General features: G+C 28.8%; 3 protein-coding genes across 4 annotated transcripts in view; all 3 read right to left on the minus strand.

Moving 5' to 3' along the window:
• LOC100573424 overlaps positions 1 to 2,731 on the minus strand; it is a 16,629-nt gene extending 13,898 nt beyond the window's left edge. The window contains exon 1 of the mRNA XM_029486609.1: positions 2,620 to 2,731. The gene's annotated coding sequence lies outside the window, so the exon portion shown is untranslated. The remainder of the gene's footprint in view (positions 1 to 2,619) is intronic.
• Positions 2,732 to 5,748: 3,017 nt separating this feature from the next.
• On the minus strand, positions 5,749 to 6,705 carry LOC100168737. The gene has a single exon (XM_008182573.3). The coding sequence runs from the start codon at positions 6,532 to 6,534 to the stop codon at positions 5,821 to 5,823; it is 714 nt and encodes a 237-aa protein (XP_008180795.1). The 5' UTR covers positions 6,535 to 6,705; the 3' UTR covers positions 5,749 to 5,820.
• Positions 6,706 to 11,957: 5,252 nt separating this feature from the next.
• LOC100160110 (uncharacterized) overlaps positions 11,958 to 12,694 on the minus strand; it is a 2,362-nt gene continuing 1,625 nt past the window's right edge. The window contains exon 2 of one of the 2 annotated variants that reach the window (XM_016802882.2): positions 11,958 to 12,647. In XM_016802882.2, the coding sequence (XP_016658371.1) occupies positions 12,493 to 12,647 (155 nt within the window). In that variant the 3' untranslated portion in view covers positions 11,958 to 12,492. The other variant, XM_029486020.1, reaches the window with a different exon arrangement.

Raw genomic sequence — 12,694 nt, forward strand, 5'->3', positions numbered from 1 at the left:
CCATTTTTATATATACAGTGTGTTCGCCAATTTAGGAAACACTGAATTTCTCGGCCGGATTATTTTGAAATAAATCGATTTTTTTTTTTACAAGCTGGTGATATATAAATCAACATTTATAGATACTTTTCAAAATCTTTTTTTTTTAATGGCAACACCTGTTTTAATCATCGTATTCGGATAGGCCTATTTTTTTAAGCAATTTTGATGAATCAACTATGGTTATAAATGGTTGACTGAATAAGAGCCATCTAAATTTTAATAAATAATACATTTATTTATTATTTCAAAAAATTTATAAAATCATTTATCTTATTGGTTACTTTTTGAATATTCGTACGTATTATTTTTTTATAAGTGTTATAAACAAGATTAACATAATATGAAGGCAAAAATCGATTTATAAATCGAAGAAATTTTTTTTAAATAATAATAATAGAGAAATAATTTTTTTATAAAAATGCGTGTCATTTAATATCTAAGATGATGAACGTATTTTTTTCGCCTTTTTTGCCTTTTTACTGATTAATGTCTTTTTGCCTTTTTCACTTATAAATGTCTTTATTGTGTTTAATTTTCAATTGATTTAATAATTTTATTTACGACATATACGTATAAACAGTAAAAATCGATAAGATTTTCTGAAGACTGCATTGTCGGCTATTAATTATTTTTAATGAGTTTTATCATCGGCGATATTTACCGATATCGCTAATTACTTTATCGAGTATTTGCCATTTGGTATGGCCAGTCAATTTAATGTTTATAAAAGTACCCATGCTACCTATCTATAGATTAAAATATGTTCATAATGCGTATATTCTCATTACTTACTAAAGATTCAAAATTGTTTGTCAGTCTGCCTCGATTACAGTTTCTATGTACAAAAATATTTTAAGCCCAAACCGTCAACGTTTACTGAAGACAGTTTATCTAAATTCTAAGCACATGATAGTGATTTTTTTTTTAATACACACTAGTTAAATATACAATGTACAAACTATTTAATTTTTTAGTAAATTTTATTTGTAATTGCTTTTTTATATAAATTAAATCCTTTTTTTTTGAAATTTTGAATGATTTTTTTACTGATTAGATTACCTTTAAATCCGAACCCTACTTATAATATCTACTTTCAATATGTCGTACTTAATACCTATACGTTAAGTACACAAAATACGAATATATATTTTTTATTTATTTTTGACTTAACGCTAAACAGTTAACAGTAATTACTAATTATAATATAATATATTTATGTTTACTTATCATTATTAACTTATCATTATCAGAAACTTATAAAATGTGTTTTTAAAACTAAGAAATCCGATTACGTAGCAAAAAAAATAATATAAGTGTACCTATATATATTGTTGTGATACACTTATTAGTTATTAATTAATATAATGTCTAATGATAAGTTTAAGAATATAATTTAATTTTTAATAAAATAATCTCAATACTATAACAGTTTACAGATTACCTATATTAAAAACGAATTGTACGAATTTTTTTCCGATATTTTATCATAATTATTAACAATATTGATTTAGTTCGTGACGGTGGCGTATATACAAATTATTTTCATTATGGGCCAATTTATCACTAGTCAAGCATAGCACGACTATCGAATAACATAGCCAAACTATACATTTTTTAGGGAGCTGAGTGATTATAATCATGATAATATATACAATACAAATAAAAATTGCACAGTTTAATTTTATAACTATTAAGTAAAATTAACTTTTAATTCTTTTTTAAAAATTATTTACAGTTTTATATATGTATCATACAGTCATCGAAGCAAGTCCTGACAATCTAACATTTCCATGTTCATCCCTCAAAAACGATTTTAATCAACCGGCTAAATTAATTATGGTGAAAAACTGTAAACAGTATATCTATACATGCAATGATTTAATTTAACCTGCAATTTCACTATGGGTTCAGGCCTAGGGGGGCTCCCCCCTATATACGCCACTGGTTCGTGATAAGATTATTACACGTTTCAAACAACATAGTTTGAACTAAATGTCAATGTCAAACTTAGACTTTAAATACTAAAATTAAAAATTAAATTAGAAAAATATTTTACATTATACATATATATGCATAAACATATTTGCTATATTTATATGGATTGTCGAGTTTTACTTCTCGGAACAACTCATATCTATACGCCGATAAAACACACACAAAAGTAAAAGGTCAGGTTGCAGGTAGCTTGAAACCTATCGGATGACGTGCCATAATTAGGTATACAATTTACACGTTTATTTTAATTATTTATTATAACTAATTATCTATTCACTTTTCGCACTAAATGTATGCCTATGACGCTCACAAAGACATGTAGCTTTCTATTAGTGAAGGAATTTTTGAAAGCGATTCAGTAGTTCCAGAGATTACCCTCAAATGCAACGTCAACTAACAACTCCTCTTTACATAATAGTATAGATAACGAGTAAATACTAACAAAATATAACAATGATGACATTACCTGTATGTATGGCATTATATTATTAAAACCATTTATTTGATACTTTAGAAAAAAATTTGTGATTTTTTTAGAAAACGTTCAAAAATAATTTGATGAATAACTTACTACAGTCTTACCGTATTCTCGTATAGCTCTCGGAGTGATATGGTCGCGGATTTACTCTTGGGTACGGCTGTCGTTTGAATCTTGTTTGCAGGCTTTTATACTACATTACCAATATTCAAACAAACGCATTTGGTCATTAGCCAAAGCGCTCTTTTCAATATCCTACACACAGTATAGTTGAGGAAAAATATAATAATTTACTGTTGTTGTTGTTGTTGTTGTCGTTGTTGTTGTTGTTGTTGTTGTTGTTGTTGTTGTTGTTATTATTATTATTTACACCGGTTTAACTGGTTTTACATGATGTGGAAAATGGTGGATCGTATACGTTAAAACTTAAAACACAACATTGTAATTTATCATCCTGTTTAAATTATTATAATAATATAATAATGCCGATGCGGAAAACATAATATATTATTGTCCATCTACGTTTCGTGCAAACTCTATTATTCCACTTAAATGGCCAGTGGGTTTATATTCTGCGTTTAGTTATTCATATTGTTATTAACTATTCATGTGGCGTCCGAACAAGTCGTATTCGCTATGAAATCATTATAATATACGTAGATATATTTATGTATAGAGCAAAAACATTCTGCAACTATTTTGGTCTCCTATCACAACTACATCACCGAAAAGTTAACACACATAGTTCATTGTATTATTTGGGTACGTATAATGACTGATGCGTAAAAACAATAGTTCGTAGATTTTTTTTACAAGCTGATATTATATTATAATTTTTCCTCTGCGAATCGTTTTGTCAAACTGAACACATTATCATTTAGTTTTATTTTATTCGGCATTAATATTGTAATAAAATGTGATAATCGTTACACTATTATTAGATGTCCAGAATCAATTTTCGAGTGTCTCGTCGGACAATATCGTGAAATGTTGAACTTAGGTTAGCAACTGCAGACTAGTCTGCATTGCTCATAATCCTAAATACCTTCAAGAATGTATTATATTTATTCATTGTTGAAACAAAAAGGTAATTTATTGTTAAACATGATTGAAATAGTTGACATACGTACCTGTTGGGCTAAAAAATATACATTAGGGTCTCGATAATCCGAACACAGCCACACAGGCTGATCCGAAAGACGCGGTAATCCGAACCATCGTATCGCTATTATTAATAGATAATACATATTATGTAATATGTAGGTGTATTATAACAATAATATTTACCGATAATAAAATTTGACGATTACGTTTGTACATCGCACGTGCACGTCGCTTAGATATAAATGTGAAACGTCGATTACGTTCGTCAGTTGTGTGTACATAAAGATCGTTACACAGCGTATTTTTCTTAAAAAGGCTTCACGTAAGCATGTTACATTAAAATTTCAGGATAAGTTAGAAGTACCTAATAAAGTTCATTGATAAAAAGACCAGCTACAGGTTTTTAATCAAGAATTTTAACGAATTAACACAGTATAGCTAAAAATAAATTTCAACATTTAAATTGAAAAAAATTGATTTTTTTTTACGTCATAGGTAGTCCGAACAAATCGGTAACCCGAACGACCCCGTTCCCCAATATCGTTCAGATTAGGAGGACGCCACACCAGCATGTGTTGCCTCCGTCTTACAAACGTGTAAAATACCAAATTTACGCTCAGAAATTCAAGTTTTATGCCGTTAGCTTAAAAATCAGAGTGAATCGACCTATTATGAAACTTGATGGTAAGAACATTATCTATGTTTTGTTGAACGTGTTTTTACGATAATTCAGTTTTTAAGTTATTGCGTGTATAATAAATGTAAATCAAAAATGCTCATAAATCACTTAAAAATTAAATTATCGTAAAAAAACTTCCAACAATATGTTCTTACCATCAAGTTTCACAATAGGACGATTCACTCTAATTTTTAAGGTAACGGCATAAAATTGAATGGTAGGGCTCTACTGTATGTATGTTACCGGTAAAGTGTTGATTATAGGTATTTTATAAATGTCCTAGGCATTCTATAGAATTTCTTGAACTATTTGGCAATATATTAAATTTAAATGTTATTTTATATTATGGCTAGGCAATCTATAGAATTCCCAAGATTTTTGTAACCTATATTATCTAGGTAACAACAATTTTTAAGAAATATATTTTACCCTTTAAATAAAATTATATATTATTTTCACAAGTTGAATACCCGTTTATTTCAACAAGTCAAATTTGTACAACAATTTACTTCTAATATGTTGTGACTTATATTTACATTATAAAAATATAAGATAAATTATTATTCATCTGTAAAAAAACTTTTGACATAAAACATATAATTTTTTTCTATACCTAACATACCTTAATATACCTACTATACCTATACTTACACAATACAACTTTAAAAATAGCACAACAAAAATAATTAAGTACCTTTGAAGCATCCAGTAATCACGCAATGTTTTCTTTTTCATTTTACCAACTTTAAGCATCAGTAACATCGTGTAATATTTGTTGATATTTTTTATTCAATAAATAAACTATTTTAACTTTAAACCATTTTTTTGAATTTTTCCGACATTTACTTAATTAGGTATAGACAATTTCAGACATTTTTATAATATATCTCAACACGAAAACACGACAAACACTCAAAGAGTGAAAAAAAAAAGTATTTTAAAGACGTATTTTGAATTTTCCTGCAAATGCGAACAACATAATAATATCATTACTTCATAATGACGATAATGCATCGCACACGTGTTGTATATGCGATAATATAATCGTCAAGGTAAGCATTGATCATTGATTTCAAAGGCATAATTAGGTACTAATGTGAAGTTTTTTATTAATTATATACTTTTCCTGCTCATTTTTTTGAATTTTATAGAATACCTAGGATTTCTATGTAACACCGGATTCAACACTTTGCCGGTAACCTATATATTATTGTATTTACGTATTCACATATTAAGCTGAATATTCATACTGTGTATGATTTTTATACCGACGTGTATTTCATATTATAAAATATTTTATACTTAATACGTAAAACATAATATATTTCAGTAAAATTATTGTAAACAATTTGATCGATTGCACTATATATATCGTGAATCATAATATATTAACTAAACATTATAATATAATAATTATATATTTATTATTAACGATATAACATACATATATCCACGATGAAAAGATTATTAATATAATATTTATTAAGGTTATGAAAAACACACAAAGTTCTTGTCAACTTTTTCACAACGTGCACGAACCTGCGCATTTCCAGCATCCGTTGCATTCGTCATCCCTTGTACAACTAACATATTCAAAACTTTGAGAATAAGTTTTGGTTGTATAGCACCATTGATTTCCCAAGCTGCAATATGACCAACAGTAGTTTTTGTGACAACCAAATTCACGACATGACTGATCGGCTGCTTTCGAAATTACTGATACCAAACCTCCAACGGCAGCAGTTACACCTCCAATTCCTGCCACTACTGGTGCTAATGGGCCTGTCGCGAGTGATCCTGCGGCTATAATACCACCGGTAGCTGCTATTACATCTCCGGCTGTACCAGCTCCTTGGGCTGCATGGTCCGTACCTGATCCGCGCTTTGTTATGGCATGATCTGTATCTGATTCGCGCTCTGCCAAGAGTGATCCTTCGTCTATAATATCACCGGTAGCTGCTATTACATCTCCGGCTACAGCAGCTCCTCCAGCTGCATGATCCGTACCTGATCCGCGCTTTGTTAAGGCATGATCTGTATCTGATTCGTGCTCTGCCGCCAGTGATCCTTCGTCTATGATACCACCGGTAGCTGCTATTACATCTCCGGCTGCAGCAGCTCCTGCAGCTGCATTATCCTTGTCTGATCCGCGGTTTGTTAAGGTGTTCCCGGATATCACTGTCGAAGGATGAACAGCATGCGCACATATTAAAACAAATATAACAACAGCAAACATATTTTCAACTTTGTGGAGTACTATTTTTTTTTAAATTTGTATACGGTATAAAACACTTTGTTGTCTGAAACTCGGAATTCGCCATTTATATGTGCCACGAGGGTCCCCACCAGAACTCATTTACTCTCGTGGATTTCCATGTAATAAGACACACTTGCTGAATTATCGGCGCATCCGTTCCTCATTAGTCGATATGGACTATTAATTGCGTGATTAACGTCATTATTATATTAGTTACTGTAACGAAAATATTAAACACTGGCATGAATTGATTATTGATAACAAATGTCTACTGGTAAGGGTTATCTCTGATAGGTATGGATGGGAGGGGAGGGAGCAAGGCCGGGCACGTTCGCCACAGCATAGCTCGAACCATAGGCCGGGTGGGGTATCGGGATTTGTGGAAATTGCGGGGGACGCAGAAGGAACTAAAACATACTACGTCAAGTACGCACTTAAGGTGGTGCATTTCAACCACCTAAAATGTTGGGTGGATGCCGGGTAGATGGGTAAAAATGTATCCAGGAGAATTAATACCATTACTAAAGGAAGTAGGTACTATTATGTTACACACGTACCAGTTACGTATATTACTTAGGTAATAATGCATTATTACAGTATTTTATTACTCTATAACCAGGTTACTAATATACTTGTGTTGTTGTATACCTAAACGAATTTATACGACAGTGTAATAATTCGGACTGTCAGTACAATAAGGTCATAACTCAAAAAAGCAAATGTTCAGGAAATCAATATGAAATTTTAGAATAAAATGACAATTTTTTCATCAAACAAAAATAAAGTAGATACATATTTATAATTTTGTTGTAATTATAATCAAGTGATTTTTATCCTTGTAAATGTCTTTACTTTTGTGTGATTTCAACTTGAAAGATCAAATATTGAAATTGTCTAGTCATGATTTAATTGCACACTACCTTTTAAATTGATTTTTATATTATTTTAACCGTAAAAAAAATGCTTGAAGTATTTAAAATTATGATTTAATTAATATAATAATATTATTAAATACATTGATGTTGATCTAAAAAACACTTAAACTGCAAAATAAAATAATTGCATAATATAATATTTAGTTTATAAAATGAATAACTTCAGTGTCTTGAATGTTTGATTATTTTTAACAATATTAACATTGAATTATCAAAATTTATAAATTAAAAATAACACGAACGATTAAAGACAACGAAGAAAATAACTTCAATTCCACAATAACCCAAAAAAAATGTAATTATTAAAAAGTCCGAAACATCTCCAACAAATAAATTTATTGATAACTTAGATGAGTATTTAGAATCATGCAAATCTTATTCGAAAACTAAGCAAATAATAAAATAAATCTAGTACAATTTAAAAATATTATAATTAATACACAAGGAAATGTAGATATATGTAACATATATAAAGTTAATGCCTATAATGTCTTAATTACAATAGAAAAGATAAAGCCAAATATCACATCATCAAGTACGAAAAATCGATTAACTCGATTAGGTAATGTTGTATTTCAAGCTACGGACAATCAATTAAACGAAATGTTCGATAATGATTCTAATCAAAATCAAACCTAATTAAACTCACTCATATACATGCACCACCCACCTTCAAATATACATGCAAAACAATAAATCTCTAAAACAAATTAATTAAAATGAAAATCGTACATAAAATACTATCAATACTAAACATATTATAATAAAATGAAACATTAACGGCTATATTTAAAAAATCGACGATTTAAAGAGGCTTATACATATATACATGAGCACAAATACTCATCTACCGCTATAATACCTACCGCTAGAAACAAATTTCGACATCAACCACATAGCAAATCTAAGAAACCACTGCCAAGGCTTAGTTTCTAATAATAACAAAAAAAAATTGTATACTAATTTATTATTATTACAAAACAATATAATCATTTTAAAATTATGATAATAATATCACTTTTTGCATTAAAATAAAAAGTAAATAACATCTCTTCTGTCTCTTAGATTCCTTATTTTTTTAAATAAATAATTTTTCCTTTATTCGTCGATATTTACTACCGTGGTTGAGTATTGATCATCATAGAGAGTAAAATTATTATTTTTACTTGTAGTAATCAATCAAAAAATATTTTAATAATGTACACATTGTGTAACAGTAATATGATGTTAATTCAATAATACATACCTAATAAGGCTAATAATAATATTTTTGTTAGAAAAATACAAGTTTTACTATTTTAATAAATTTTAGTAAATTTGATTTTTTTAAAATACGTTTTTATAGTTAATATTGTTGAGTAAATTTGATTTTTTCATAATACCTTTTTATAAATATTATGTGGACTAAATATTAAATTTGTTAAATAAATTTCTTTTGTAAAAAAATAATTGTTTTGGAAATTAAAGAGTATCGTCTCCTCGTGGTGTTTTCTGTCTAAACTACACTGTGCGAAACGGGTACCCGGGTGAAACGGGAATGGTCATTTTTGGGCAAAACGAGCTACGCCCAGTGAATCTAGTTGGTGCATTGGGGAGGTCAAAATTTAAAACTCCCAGTAGTTTTCAAAAGTACCGGGAGAAACAAAAAAAAACGGGTTTGTGGATGTCGCTCTGCTGTACAGTAGGTTACAAGTGGGACACTGTACAATGGATCATATCAAATTTGAATTCAATGATATAATATCATTGAATACGAAAAATGATTCAGAGCGAAGACGGTTTGTCAGTCTGAATATTTTATATTGTTATTACTAGCTGAATAAAATTGTGATTAATTAACTCTTTTTGGGTATAATTCGCTCTGGCCTCTGCATAGGTATGGAAGCAAAATCATATTAAATTGTAATTTTTAGCCATCCCGCGTGGCGTTACCCGTGATTTTCGCTCATGGTTATGCGAACAGTATATTATCAGGCTGTGCGAACACAGCGAGATGGGAGATAAAATATAGCCTATATATTAGTACATCTTTGTAGTTGAAAAAAATTTGTATACATTGTACCTAAAATAGTATTGAAGTCATAGTTGATCACCCCGGATTTTTAGGAGTGTTTAATATTTATATATTAATATATTTTGTGTGATTATTTTATTGTTTAAAATATAATTGGAGTATTGGTGTACGCGTGATGCATAAGATTATTTTTATCGTTTAATATGTAAGTATTAACTGATTGTGTGTTAACGAAGTATTCGGCACGACTGATCGATTTTGAAAGAGTACCTATATACCACCGGGCACCGGGACCTTTATGATATCCGTTATCTTTGCGTATCTGGTATAATAATATGATGCGCAAGGTTCAAGGTCACCGGCTTATCAGGTAGTTATGACATTTTATCTATACGGACTAAATTCAAAGATATTAAGATAATACCCTGGACTCAATTCAACCCAGGGATGGAAAACGTTTTTGAAAACGTTATTAAACGAAAAAAAACAAAAAACGAAAACAAAAATAAATTATAGTATTATACATTATTAAATTATTAAATTATTTATACCACGAAAAAAAAAATGTTTGAAAAAATTCCACTTGTCTTGTCTTTACTTTTCAATCTTTAACTTTAAAAACATTTGAATTTCAAATCAGAAATTTTGAATTTCCTAATTTTTATATAAATTATAATTTTGATTTAAAATTTAAATATTAAGAATAATTAATTTTAATTTTTAACTTTTAAGTACATTTCTATATTGCGCTTTACTATTATAACTTAAAAGTTAAAAGTTTTAAGTTATAAGAATATAATATAAAAAAAATATATATTATCATAAACGTTATTTGGAAACAATAGGAAAATAACGTTTTTAAAAACGTTAATCAAAAACGTTTAAAAATGTTAAACAAAAACTATATTTTTTAAATCAATAAACAAAAATGAAAACGAAAAAAATAAAAACGTTTTCCATCTCTGATTCAAACACATAAAAGTAGCATGGACTCAATTCAATATCACCGGCGCTGTGCCGTGCAGCACAATACGTATTGGCGGTGAATAATTATAATTGTTAATTACTCTACTAAAACGCAATATTTTTGAAAATCCTTTCTTATTGCACAGTGAAAATATGAGAAGAACCTCAATTCCAAATTTCAAGTTCGTACGTTGTGTAGTTTTTGAGTTACAGCGATGAGTGAGTCAGTGCTCAACTCGTTACAATTTTTTATTCGTTTTTATGGTGATGAACAAAGTGTTATACATAAATTAAAACCCTGTTTTTAGCGGTTTTTCGTAATTTGTCGGTGGTTTTTCCCTTGGCATTAAATAACTATTGAGAAAATCGAAAAATGACTACTTAAAAGTACCATCTTGATCCAATTTGCAAAAATTGAATAAAGCAATTCAAACCTTATTATAATATTATAATATGACGTGTTATTTCAATTATTATTTGTCTACTGTAGATTACTATATTATAATAATATAACTATATCTACCTTTACCAATATATATGATTAATTATGTACCATGTGTATTACTATAAAATATAATATAATTAATTAATTTATAAACCAATTTAAACCTTATTTTCACAAAGCTCCAAACCGTAGTTTTGGTCGAATAAACCCTCGCCCAAACGGTATATATAATATATCTATTCGTCCAAATGGATTATAATTAACTAATCCGAAAGACGCGGTAATCCAAACTATCCCATCGCTATTATTAATATTTAATACATATTATTATCTAATATGTATGTGTATCAAAACAATAATATTTTCCGGTAATAAAATTTGTCGATTACATTTGTATATCGCACGTGTACGTCGTTTAGATATGAATGTGGAACGTCGATTACGTTCGTCAGCTGTGTGTACATAAAGATCGTTTCACTTAAAATGGCTCGTGTTGTATATGCGATAAGATCGTCAGCATGAGCATTAATCATCGATTTCAGAGGTACACATTACTGGGCAAATTCGGTCAATTAAACTTCGGTTAACTTTAATCGGAGATGGTACAACTAGCCCTTAGGTACTAATGTGAAGTTTTATATTAATTATATACTTTTCCTGCTTGAGGTTAGGTAAACTATAGAATATCCTAGTTATTGTATATATTTTATACTTTTTTTGCTCATTTTTGGCATTCTATAGAATACACAGGAATTCTATATGATACCAGATTCAACACCTTGCCATTGCCGGTAACATAATATATATTATTCAATTATTGTATTTACGTATTCGCATATACTGAACATTTATACTGTGTATGGTATTTATACCAACGTGTATTTCATATAAAATATTTTATACTTTATACGTGAAACATAATATATTTCAGTAAAATTATTGATCGATTGCACTATACATATCGTGAATCATATATTACCAAACATAATAATATCATAATATATTTATTATTAACGACGTAGCATACATACACGATGAAAAGATTATTAAGATACGATTTATTAAGGTCAATAGAAATTATATATAAATTTCAAGTACAGACCATATTATGTTAAATACTAGTGAATTAATTAACAATAGTTTATTAGATGCAATTGTTTATTATAAACATACATGTAACGTGATTAATTAATGGATATATTTCTAAAAAAAATTCAAATTCAAACCTATATCGGGGGTGGGTGAAGGAGCTTTTTAAGATATATTTACGTAATTTTCGAATGATGAATATAATATACAAACATACATATTTAATTTTATTTATTTATTTGCATTGCACATGTGGACATGCGAACACACACATGTATATAAATATATTTGGTTACATTTATTTTACTGAGCATTAATCGTTACAATCCAATGACGTAATATATAAGTTGTTAAAATATAGTATACAACAAAATAAATGTCTATAATCATGAATTATTTTTTTTATTAATGAAACTAATCTATTTTTATAAATTCATATCAACGATATGATTGATAAATGAGAACACACCAAGTTCTTGTTAATTTTTTTACAGTGTGCACGGACCTGCGCATTTCCAGCATCCACTGCATTCGTCATCCCTATTACAACTAACATATTTATAACTTTGAGAATAAGATTTGGTTGTATAGCACCATTGATTTCCCAAGCTGCAATATGACCAACAGTAGTTTTTGTGACAACCAAATTCACGACATGACTGATCGGCTGCTCTCGAAATGACTGATACC

Source organism: Acyrthosiphon pisum, chromosome A1 (genome assembly GCF_005508785.2).
Source record: "Acyrthosiphon pisum isolate AL4f chromosome A1, pea_aphid_22Mar2018_4r6ur, whole genome shotgun sequence".
NCBI classification, from domain to species: Eukaryota; Metazoa; Arthropoda; class Insecta; order Hemiptera; family Aphididae; genus Acyrthosiphon; species Acyrthosiphon pisum.